Genomic DNA, 13,007 nt, shown 5'->3' with positions numbered 1-13,007 from the left:
GGTAGTTCTGCCAGTGTCTTGTAGAGTTTTACTTCCTCTCTTATAAAATTATACAGGAGTCCTGAATATGCCACTGTACATTTATTTGTTTGCAAAATTAGCATTTACACCTTAGGTTCTGTGGATAGTATATTTTCTGCTTCTTAGTTGAAATAGTTCCATACTGTCTTTTTTTTAAGTTGTTTTATATATGGGACGTGATTCTTTAGTCAGAGAATTGGGACTGTTATGCAGTGAAAATAGGGTAAAATTAAAGCTAAGATAGTCACTAGCCAAGAAACACTTGTTTCTTTCAATTTTCCATAGCAAGGATAGTATTGAACATAGAACAAAGAGAAGAAAACCAATCGCAACAAATATATAGGTATAAACATAGTCAGGATGGAAGCAAAATTGGTTAATTCAATGCCAAGTCATCTACATCTCGGTTTACTGAAGAGACTTAAACTTTCAATTGAACATCCCTAAGCAAGGATTTTCTATGAATTGTCTGCTTTAGGATAACACTGGATGCTGGGGAAATGTAAGAAGGCAAAACTTACTAGTTAGTACTTTGCAAGATTTTGTAAGTGATTTAGAAAGGAAAGGATAACTAAAGACATGAAGGGAAATGGCATGTTAGGTGAAATGCAGCATAAATTTATGAAAATTAAATTGTGTTAATGTCCTACCATTGATATTTTTTCAGACAACAGAAATATTGCAGATCCAAACAAGTATTGATCTAGCTGCCTGACCATCTGTAAAGTATTTAATCTCATTTTGTATACAAGTGTTTGATAAACTAGGGAAAACTGACTTTTAATAAAACTGAAAACTTTTTTTTTGAGGATTAGAATTTGAAGGTCATTTAGTGGGAGAGAGGGCAATAATAATGCTTTTAGTAATTCCTGTTGCAAGCTAGATGTTACTCAGGAGCAACTGGCAAGACTCCAGAAGTCAGAACATAGTAATTAATCCCAAATCAACTGAGCACTGTAGAGATGATGTGACTGAAAATGGCAAAGATGAACTTGGAATTAATCAGGAACAGGTTTCCAGCAGAAATAGAGTTTTAATGCCATTGTCTTGACATTGGTAATATCTTGTCTGAAATACTGTGTGATGGTCAGGTCATATACAGTCATCAAGGGTATGAAGTTACGTATGAACATTAAAAAAAATGTAATGGGTAAAAAAGAAAATGTATCATCTGTCTCGTATGAAGAGAATTTTTTTAAGGATTTCAGTTTGGTTAACCCAGCCAGCTAGGTCTGAGACAGAATTCCTCTTTCTCAAGAGAGGCTATAAAGACCTGAAAGAGAAAGAACTCTTTAAGGTAAAAAGCAATGTTGTGCAAGAGCAAGCATCCATACAAACATCTGTAAGTAAATCTGTGGTGGAATTTAATAAGTCTGCGTAGCATGGTGATTGAGGAACTCATGAAAATAATTATGTTCTAGTTGCTTGCAGCTATGTAGAAGAGTAAAAAAATGGATGTAGTAGCCTAGAAGGGCTCTTGCAGGTCTAATATGTTTGCTTTGCTGTGTAACGTTCGCTATGTTATCTCTAAAGAGCTGTTCTTTTTAACTAATGTAGTTGCATTTTCATACTTGATAAGGTTATTCTTTGCAATTATGGATGCTATGCTTTCAGTACTTAAAAGGGCTTTATAAGAAAGAGGAGGACAGACTTTTTAGTAGGGACTGTTGCAACCGGACATGGGCTAATGGTTTCAAGCTAAAAGAGGGTAGATTTAGACTAGATATAAGGAAGACATTTTTTACAATGAGGGCGGTGAAACACTGGAACGGGTTGCCCAGAGAGGTGGTGGACAGGACTCGGAGCAACCTGATCCAGTTGAAGATGTCCCTGCTCACTGCAGGGGGGGTTGGACTAGATGGTCTCTAAAGGTCCCTTCCAACCCAAAGCATTCTATGATTCTAAATACATGATCAGCAGCCTAATACCTTTTCATGTTGTTCATTGTCAAATTACATTCTTAAATTAAGTGTGACAAGAGCCCTGGCACAATGAAATAATTTCAGCACTAATTTACTGGTATTAAGATATTTATTGAATTAATATCCTAGGTGTATGTTTGTTGAATTGTAAATTTGAGTCTTAATGAGAACTCATTTTAGATGGAGTTAAATGTGTAAATGTAGTGCCAGGCCACACCATCTGTGTTTCAGCACACTGTGTGTTGTGAAATAGGAAAAGGAAAGACAAAAGATGTCATGAGAATTACAACTTCTTCCTCCAAAAGATGTCATTCTGTTTCCAAACAAATTGCCACACGTTACTTATTCTCAGGCTTCTGCCTTTCAGAAAGGCTTAGTAATGCCTGGCTTCCAGTAGCAGATCTTGCGTCTTCTTGGTATCCTGCTGGATTTCTCCATTAGTTAATGAAAATGACTATGTAAGATAATGGGAGAACATTTGTTTTTCCATCTTCAGTTACTGTTAGTAACAGTTAGGATATTAATGAGTGAATCGGCTACAGGTGTTAATGACAAGCTTCCCATTCAGTGACAGAAAGCAGTCTTATGATCTTCTAGCACATTTTGTCTAATAATAATTTCTGACTTCCATGTTAATCAAACCAGTTCCCTTGATTAATTCCCTAATGATGCAAAGTGAATTATAGACTTAAAACATGAAAGCATGATAGTCTGTTTCCTTAACAAAAAGTTGAGTTTACACAAGCTGCCCTTTTTTTTTTTTTTAATGCAAATATGGCGAGGTCATACTCTTGAGGTTCAAGTAAGTATCCAGATGGCTTTGCTTATGTATTTGAAGAGCCTTGAGGGGAAACATCTGCCCTGGTTCATGTAAGGGTTACTGCAGTCAAAGCAGAACTACTTGTTTTCAGGTTGTGTGCAATATAGTATGTTCTAATATTTAGAAAATATTTTCTGCATTTGATTTCCAGATCAAATGCCTAACAAGGAAGTTCCTAAATTCCTCTTTAGTTAATGCTCTATCTCTCTCCATCCTAGGTAACATTAAAGCTGGCATATGATACAGTGAGGAGAATATGCCCAAGTCCTCACAAACAAATTAAGGTGTAACCTACCTTCCTTCTGTGAGGTGCACTCTGTATTTTTGTATCTCTTGGAACTTTTTCATTTTTCAGAGCCCTGATAGATGCTTAGGGTTTGATGAAGCAGTGAAGGAACAGAGGAATCGCGCTTCTGCTTTGTCCCCAGAATTTTCAGGAAAAGCAGAGAAGGGAATATAGGTATTCTACCCACTATGCACTCCTAGTTCCACTATCTGAGCTGTCTTCTAAATTTGTACCACAACAAATAAGTATGATGTGTTTTGAAGAAATTGGCATGGAGGTGAAAAACTGTTGTGGTGGTTTTGACTACTGGAATCCTTCGATAAGCACTATGATGTTCAACAATCCAGCTGTTTTTTCAGTTCAGGAATTGTTCAGTTAAGGAACGAATATATCATGCACTTGATACCTGTGCGGTCATCCACAAATGCACCGGTTTGTGTTTTCTTCAGACTTTGTGTGTCTGTAACATTAAGAATTTTTTGTGTTAGTTTGTTTTTCATACAGATCATCAGTGAGTCATCACTGGCCGGGTAGCCTTTATTTTGAAAAAGGAGAAGAGGTGCTTGTCCAGCACGAACAGAGTTTGGATATATAAAAATGCCAAAATCCCAATTGCTGGTAGTATGCATTCCGAATCCCATTCATACAGATCTAGATCTTCTAAATGAGAAGGATATAAAGTCGATATAGGGAGACTGTAAAGAAGATATTGGAAAAATATAAACCAAACTAGTTTACTGTAGGTTAATGAAAGTGAGTTATGTTTTTCTGAACATTAGTTATGCAGTCCCAGCTACAAAATTATCAGGTTTGGCTATAGAAAAATTACTACAACACTGTGGATATTTAGAACATTATACTTCTATGGTAAAGAAATTTAGTATCATAGAGATTAATATTTTTGGAACTATTATTTTTAAAGTTACTATATTTTTGCAGTTTCCACTAATTATCTGACTTGTACTTGCTATGAGAAAACTAACAAATCCTTTAACATAGACAGTAGTACACAATTTTTTCCCTGGAGCTCTTCTTTCTACACTGAGGATGTACAAGCCAATAAAAATTATTGGCTAGAGCGATCCTACATGTAAACCACCAAAATCTTAAACTTCTCCCTGCCTCTTACAATTTTCAGTGACTTGTTTTGCATTCTTGTAGGTTTCTTCCATACTCAGCATCTACGTAAAAAAAAAAAAAAAATTGGCTAAAATTAAGAAGTCAATCATTTTAAGCCAGTAAGTATCAAAGTTTTGGTGATTCTGATCTTTTTACAAACTGTGTGCTGTGTTTCAGTATGTAAATATGTTTAGCAGAGAACAGCACACCGTGACTAGAGCTTTACTGTGCTGAGCAAAGAGGACATAACAATGTCCTTCTGAATTTGTTGATTTGAATGTAACGGGTATCCTAATTGGTCCAATTTCATTTATTCAGGAAAATAAAAAAAAGTATCATTCTATTCTTTTTTTTTCTTAGTCTAATTTTGATGTTAACTTTCATTACTGAGTGAAATATCTTAACCCATATTGTAGAATCTGATTAACTGAATGTGTATGTTAAAAATCTTAAAGGAGCAAAATACCGTTTTGCTGAATACATCTCACCATAGCTAGAAGGTAGTAATTGCTATTAAAGAGTGATTCTTTAAGAATAAATGTCACAATCTGTCTCAAGGTCTGCTTTTCAACTAAGATTTTTAATCCACTGTAATGACTTCTATTTTTCAAAGATATTTTTAGTAATACAATTTATAATAACATGTCCAAATTCCTAAGAGCATTTTATCATAGCCTAGTAGTAATGACTGCAGACTGTTCTCTAATAGATCTTGGTATTTAATGGTTTTGGCATTAAGGTTCTCATTGGAATAATTTATCATTAACTTAATTATTTATCATTCTTTTCTAAAAGGAGCTCATGGAACTCTAAAGATTTCAGCATTCTAAAAATTACATCAATCTATAAAAATCAAAAATAGTTAATTTTTAATTCTATAACTGAGTAAAAATATATATGTGTAGCCCTGTCATTTTATAAACAAATCACAAACTAGGAGGGTTCGTATGGAATGCAAGTTGATATATTTGCATTTGTTTGGCTGTGGCCTGTTCATAATTACTACCTTTTTCTGGTTTCCTGTGGCCAGTGCATTTTTAGAAAGTTTTCAATAGAACAGCAACATTAAAAATAGAATAGAACTTTAAAAAGCTATTAAAATCCTTTTTAGAATGACGACACATACTGCAGTTCTTTCCAAGCCAAATGTTCACACTTGGGATCCTGGCTTCGGCCCACTGTGGAGACAGGCTAGGACCTTATGGTTTCTATCTTAACTTCTCTTCAGCCCTTGTAAGCAGATTTGAACTGAAATCTCTTCAAGGTTGCCTTTATTTTCCCTCCACCTTCATGTGTAATCATGCTCTAAGAGGAAGTAATTATAAGCCATACCTGATGTAATAGGCGATGCGTGTAGACTGCTCTCATTCTGAACAACTAAATCTTTTTTTTTCTTGTTTTTTTTTAATAGCAGTGGAATACACGTTTTGGTCAGAAGAGCAATGATGATCAAAGTGTTATAGTGAACTGTGACGGGTCAAGGGTAGTCAAAAAGCATATAAATATAACAGCACTTAATGTTTGCATATACTTACACAGTTACTACTCTTGTATTCCTGAAGGTTTTCATTCTTAAATGTTCACTTTAAGGCTGCTGCAATTTGGCGTCAGCAAGGTTGTGTCTGGAGAACTGCTGTACCAACACAGCATTCCAATTCCTGTTCAGTACAGATCAGGTTGACACTAGGGCTTAAGACTTGTGGTGGCTATAACACTTATGACAGGTCTTTACTGTGGTCATTTATTGCTACTGTAAAAATCTGCCACGTTTGGAATAGAAAGTGGAGGGCAGAGTCTAATACAGGTGCTGGGGGCTCAGCTGTTCTGTGGAAGAAATTGACTTTTGAAAAAATATTCTGCGCAGGATCAGATCTGTACCGCTTTGATTAGCAGAACTGTAGGTAGGGAAGTAACCATCAGTGTTCAAACAAAAACCCTTACGTAATGTTTTAAAAAGGATGCAATATTTAAAAGGGTAAGTGGAAAGCCTATCCTGCACCTCTTCACTTTCCTTGAGTGGCAAATCTAGAAATCGTGTGTGAATAGGAGAAGCTGCAAATAAGTAAGTCTAGGGAAATCCCCCAAAGTCCTCCCTATAAATACTTAACGCATGCCTTGCCGTTTCCCAGAGCTGAATGTGAGCTGGTAACCTGACTGTCACTTGCAAATACTTACTCTTTCCAGTAATTCCTTTCTAGGTAGGCTTGTTCTTGTAATTTGAGTTACTTCAGCTTTGGTATACACCCTGAAAATAGCAAGATGAGACTAAGTGGAGGCAATAGCTTAGCCCTTGGGACCCAGGCCTAAGGTCAGGTGTGAGTAACTAAGACTCTGCTTTAGTCGTACCAGAGAGACAAATTTCAAAATCTGTGGTGTAAGTCTGGTTATCTAGATCAGGTCACAAGTATGTTGACAAAAAATACAAGCTTTAGAAGTGAATGCTAGTAGATCCTGTAAGTGTTGCAATATATTTCAGTCAGCCAGTACTAATTTGGGTATTACACAGGATACATCGTTTGAGACTATAATATTAAAGAAAATTCTTCAATAATAGTGTTACTTGAGAAATTGAGCAAACCAACTTTAATGATAATTCCCTGTGAAGTGCTAAGTGGTAGGAATTCCTTATTTTATTCATAGTGAACAAGCTTGCGTATAGGAAAGGCAAAAGGACTGCTGAAGGAAGCCAAGTTTATTCTCTTACTTAAAGTAGTACAATTCCACTGATGTCAGTGGTGTAACTTGGAAGAAAGATTGGGTTAGGTTTAGAAAAATTTCACTTTCAGTTATGAATTTACATATCTGACTGTTTTGATACCTTTTTTTTTTCTCATGTGCCTGTGGAAATATGGATAGAAATTCAGCAGCACTTAGATGTATAAGAAACTACTTTTATCATAAACATCTTTATATACTGTCATTTATATTATCATTCAGTTTTAAACCCTCTTCATCCATTCAGGATAATAGGATAGTGTAAACATCCATTTAAAAAAAAAACCATAACACATTTTCTGTTTTCATGTATAAACAGTTCGTGGTAAATTCATATTTAAATAATCAAGATTAAGAAATGTCTCTAAGTAGCTTTTTGCAAGAGGCACATATAAAATCCTTTCAGTACTCGTGATGTTCTTTTTTATGGCTATGTTTACAGTTTATAGTAACTTGAATTACTCATCTCTATCCAGGGGCTGTATAGCTAAATCAAGTAAATGATCGTTTATTTTCACTTAGGCTCTTAAAGCTGTTACATGCATGTTACATATGTTGCTATAGCATAGTCTTTCTAGTCCTCAGCAGTGAGTGTTTCAACTAAGGATCCAGATTAAAATTATTTCATGACTGCTAGTCCTCATCAGTGTTCACTTGTGCCTTATTTTGTTGAGAAATGTAGCTGAAAATAAAAAAAAAATATCCATTTTCAGCAACATCATTTCAGTCCAACAAAAGTAATCAGACACAGTTTACAAAAACTGCTTATGTTTGCAAAGAGTAGGCTGTAACAGACCTTTTCAGTTAATAGAAGACTTCCTTCACTTTTAAAGTTAAATATAAAGCTTTGAAAATTTAATTATGGCATTTTTTCCTTAGGTTGGCTGGCAGTTAAAGAACCTAGTAAATGCATTGCGGGAAGACCCAAATGGAGTGATTTTAACCTTGAAAAAACGCCCTCAGAATACCCTGGTTTCTGCTCCCGCCCTTCTGAAGAATGTGAGGTGGAAGCCTCTTGCACTTCAGGTAAGGCGGCTGTTGCAATGCTGGTGTCGCAGTAAATCCTTTATTCAAAACACTAGAATTTTTCCTTCCAGTGATGGGAACAGAGCCTCTAAAATGTCCCAAATTTCTTTGAAATAGGTGCGGAGATAAGACAGGAATTCATAGAAGGGAAGAACATTTACAAATAGCTTTACTGAAGCACAAGGCAGCCTAAGGTTCAATAGCTTGCTTGGGCAGAGGCAACATTGCCTCCCTGTTTCCATTATTTTATAGTCTGTCAAAGCTACTTGTCTGTAATCAGGTGTGTCAGAGCTTTTAAATTTCAGGAAAAGTCTGCTTCTGTTCCACATCTCTCATCAAGTTTGACTTTTTGGTAGCAATGCTAATAGAACCTCTGATATTTTCTGCACAGTTATTCCTTGTTGATAATCAAAAAATCAATTGTGAACATCACAGCTGGTTCTTCCTACAGCATCAACTTATGTAGTAGAAACTGACTGATCATAAAAAGACCGAAATCAAAATGTCATTATTAAAGGGAAGATTTTTGAGTAAGGTAGTAACTATGCATTCTTATCTTTAATACTGTATAACATCCTGTAATAAGTTTATGCACTTTCATAATGTGGAAGCTTCACAGAGTTGTTTTGTTTGGATCACATGATACAATAATGCATTTCTGAATAATTTTTAAATTAACAAAACAAAGCAAACCCTTCAAGCCTACCCAGGCAAATTTCCTTTCTGCCTGGCACTTCCTGAATCCTTCATTCCTCAAAGTGCCTAAATCCTACACAGCTGCTTCACTAAGGAGTTTGTGTGATCCTTGCAGCTCAGGAGTGCTGACGGTTGGGCTTAGTGCCACCTTTCCTTTCTCTGTGACTGCTTCTGGGCAAGAGGAAAGGGGCATTTTGGCACCCAGAGATTCAGAACTCTTCATATTTTTCTGTCATAAGGGTGCAGGAATAACATTTTTCGTTCTCTAACAAGATGATTGTGTAGCTACTTGTGAACTTCATCTGAAGCTTCCAGGGGCAGCAAAATGGAAATTGCATTTGCAACAGATCTTCTGTAGAGGTCCTCTCTTTATATTAGTACATGAAATAATCATAATTCACAAGCAGCAATAGTTCTGGAAGTTTTGTTAGTGTACAAACAATATGTACTGTGTACATGGTATGGTATTTTCCACAAAGCATGCCAACCTCTGTCATTGTAGCCAGATAAGTGAAAGTGCACTAAGCTATTTTTGTGGAATTATCAACAGTTTCTGATTTTGTGACGTGTTCTCTCCTGATGACCCAGAACACAAGAGCCCCTGAGGATCAAAGAGTGCTTTAAGTGTCATTCTCGCTAGGATATGTTTCTTCTATATCAGAGAATAGTGCAGTGACGGATTTAAATAAAAATATAAATCACTTTGGAAAATAAAAAGAGCATTGCCAGCATTACTTCTTAACAGTAGATTTTGTAATAAGATGTTGAAAACCAACTCTAGGTCTTCTTTAGCATCTTTAGGTCTTCTTTAGCCTTCAAGTCACAGAGGTAAGCTCAAGTATTAGGACCTGGATACATTTCAGGACGCAGGTTTTGTTTTGCCTGCTTCCTACGGTTCTCACCTGGATCCAGTATTATTTATTATTGTCATTAATGACTTGGAACTAGCATGATTAAATTTCAAGAAGATACTGAAGCTTGTGTTTCCTGGACAGCTGACATAACAGCTTGATGCTGCTGGAAAGCAGTGATCTCACTTCCCTCTCCCTGTTCTTGGCTGCAGAATGTCCTTGCCTTTGTTTGACTTTGGCATTTTTCAGACTCTCTAGATCACTTTAATTCGTTGAATTGGTAGGAAGGCTTCTGGGTTTGTTTTTCTGGAGTTTTCTACCACTAATGGATTAAATTGGCTCTCACAGAACAGAGGCTGTCAGAGGCTGTTGACAGACGTTCAGAAATAAGCAGAATACATTCAGCATAGACAGAAGGTTTTATACCTAGACAAAAGTAACCAGCTGCATAAATGTAGGATATGGAATGGCCAGTTAAGGAACAATCTATAGAAAAGTTAAAGTAGATCAAAACTGAAAGCAGTTTGGCAAATGTCAGACTGTCACAAAAAAGGATAACATACATGGATGTGTTATATTTCATGGTATGTGACATACATGGATCCATATATATGCTTTGCATATGTTATTTGTCACGGTGTGTTACATATATGGATACATATATGGATATATGTAACACACTGTGAAAAATAACACATGTAGAGGAATTCTTCCGTTCTGATTTAGTGTTGGTAAAAAACCAAAACCAAAGTAGTACATAATTAGGGAAGGAACAAAGGAAGTAGGATTCAAGAACTTGAAATTCAGACACCAGAACAATAATAAAGTTGTCATGTTTTCTATTATTGCTTAAGGCACTTACAGGTGTTATTAATATTTTTTCCACAATAATTATCTTTAAAATTATATCACACAGTTAATTTATGAGTTATTAATGATACAGAATCTGTGAATCCTTATAAAATTTATTTCTTGGTCTCCTTGTAGTATTCCTTTGTTGTATGTAGTTTCCCTTGATGCTTAATTAACAACACCAGAATGTTAACATATGCCTAAGTTCTATGCCACAATTATCTTTCAGTGAGACATGTCAGTCATGCCATTTTCTCATTTTTGTCTCTAGTTGGCATTATGTAATATTAGAAGACTATTTTCATTTTTAAACTCTGTAATTTCTTCCTACTCAATATAAAATGGTTCTTTCACCTGCAATGGCAAATGGTGCTCTGTATTTTATAGAAGTGAGCACACCAGCAACTTCATTCAAATAAAATACATTTTTTTTTCCATTTTATTTGCAGAAATTTTCCAATTGGAATAAACCTTCCTGTTACAACTACTTGATGCAGAACATTAAACTTTTTATTATTTAGCTTGAGATATAGAATCTATCAGGTGATGTGAGTAGCAAAGCTTACGTCAACAGTGACAATTTTATAATTCTTAAGCATTAGAAAATACGTGTTATGCTCTGCAACTTTATCCGTATCTTCAGAATAATTCTAGCTAAGTAGCTCATTTCAGATTGTGAAAACCATATGTATTTGGAGAGAAGTTGCTTCGTACAAAAGAGAAGTTCTATAACATTATGAAAACAGATGCTTGTAGAGCAGAAAAAGGAAAATAACAAGTTGGTGTATGCCACTCGGGCTAGTTCGCAGTTCATAGTTCAGGTACTGTACCCTAACAGAATTGCTCAGGTGAACTCTGAAATTATGTGCTGCCCGTTCACTTTACTATCTCAGCAAGAAATATCTTTGGCAAGGAAAGACTTGTAACACCTCAGACAAAGAAAATGCAACAAGTAAGGAAGCTGTGTTCTGTTCTCTTAAACATCTTGTGTCAGAGGAGATGGTGAACAGTCATTCACTTCTCATCTTGATGCCAGTCGTGCATTCATTGACTTCTGCCATATTCATATGTATTTCCCTGAATTCTCTTGCTCTGAGGACAAAAATTATTATTTACACATCAAAAAAAGTATATATTTCAAGTTTCAAAAAAGTAAAAATCCACAAGACTTGAAAACCCCGTGAACACCCCTGCTGTTTCACAGCACAGCCATACCAGTTTACCCGTATGCAAGAAACACTCAACAATATTGAGAGTTCTGTTTCTCATTGTGAGTAGTATTTGTATTGCTGAACATCTGATTTTTCTGAATAGCTTTCCCAGTTAGTCATCTGTATAACTGTCATGAATTAATCTATTCTGACAAAAATGACACACTATAGGAATTCATAGGGTGATACGCAGTTACAAAGCCCCCTTTTCCCTTACCGCAGGCAATCCATGTAGAAGAGTGACGCCTGTGTGTTTTCTGTCAATTCACCCATCAGGGGAATTCTGGGGATTGAGTTTATTCCTTCAAGGGAGAAAGCAGAGACTCAGTACCCCATCCTTAATCTTCATATCCCCTCAAAAGGTAAGGGATGTTCATGTTCAAGCCTCTTGTTGCTGTACCACCAGGCTTTACCAGCTTCCCACATCTTGTCCTGCTGTTTTTTGCAGGATGTGCTGAGGTCATGTTTGTTGTCTTGAACAGCGCTTTTAAAATACACACAATATTTAATTATCCCCAGTATTTGCAAAGCTCACTCAGAATCACAGCAATGTTGAATTTTTCTGTTTGGGAAACAATTGCTTATTTCTGAGAGTTGAATTTGCCATTTGTCTTTCATTTTTATTCTGGTATTTCAGCATTGCTTAATCATTGTACTGATAATTAGCTATTCTCATTAAAAACTTTGAATAACAACAGCAGATACCTAAAGTGCCACCTTTCAGAAGTCCTCTATAAACAAATGTGTTTTCCTTGGGAATTTTTTCATCTGTGCATGTATTTGCACCCACTTTGTCAAACATTCATTTGTACATACACAGAGCATAATTACTTTAAGTAATTTTATTGGAATTGAGATACAAGACTTAGATTTCACTATGTCTGTTTAATTGATAGTCCTGGTTGGGCTGATATTTACTATTTATTAAAATTACCTTTTTTGATTTGATATAACACTGAAATACTGTATTGAATACTCTTATTAAACTAGTGTTTTAATAATATTAAAAGAACCCTGTGCTATTTTGCAGATACTTAAAACCACTGAAATTCCATGTCTGATATCAAAGATGTATCTGGAGCTCAGAGTCAAGGTAGACATCTTGCTGCCTTCACTCTGAGCTCCAGATCATAGAAGAATTATATTGGCTGGAATGATCTGAGTGATGACAGAGGAGGAGAAAGCAGGTGCTCACTTCTCTTCATTAAAGGCTCCCAGGCCAGATGAGTGAAGAAGGTTTCTTGTCAGCAGCTAGCAGAATCTCGCCCAATATGGTTTGTTTGGATTGGGTGCATCCTTTGAGAAGGGGATAGAAACGGGCATTGTTCCAAAGACATAATGGCTGGCAAATTCTTGGAAAGCAATGAAGACAGGTATTTTTCATAGAGAAGGTGGAGAACATAAATAAAGCTGAGAGGGAGAAGACAGGAGACAGCTTATCTGAGAGCAATCATGCAGCAGTGTATTTCCTTAAAAGCTTACAACCCT

At 35.9% G+C, this 13,007-nt stretch overlaps 1 protein-coding gene across 1 annotated transcript in view; it reads left to right on the top strand.

Annotated features, from left to right (window-relative positions):
- Nucleotides 1-13,007, top strand: part of LOC104130068 (connector enhancer of kinase suppressor of ras 2) — a 205,563-nt gene that overhangs the window by 129,946 nt on the left and 62,610 nt on the right. Inside the window, exon 9 of the mRNA XM_035898667.1 lies at nucleotides 7,763-7,909. Within this exon, the coding sequence (XP_035754560.1) occupies nucleotides 7,763-7,909 (147 nt within the window). The remainder of the gene's footprint in view (nucleotides 1-7,762; nucleotides 7,910-13,007) is intronic.

The sequence above is a fragment of the Egretta garzetta genome, unplaced genomic scaffold (genome assembly GCF_000687185.1).
Source record: "Egretta garzetta isolate BGI_Z169 unplaced genomic scaffold, ASM68718v1 scaffold220, whole genome shotgun sequence".
Classification (NCBI taxonomy): Eukaryota; Metazoa; Chordata; class Aves; order Pelecaniformes; family Ardeidae; genus Egretta; species Egretta garzetta.
This window is presented reverse-complemented; position numbering and strand designations above follow the sequence as displayed.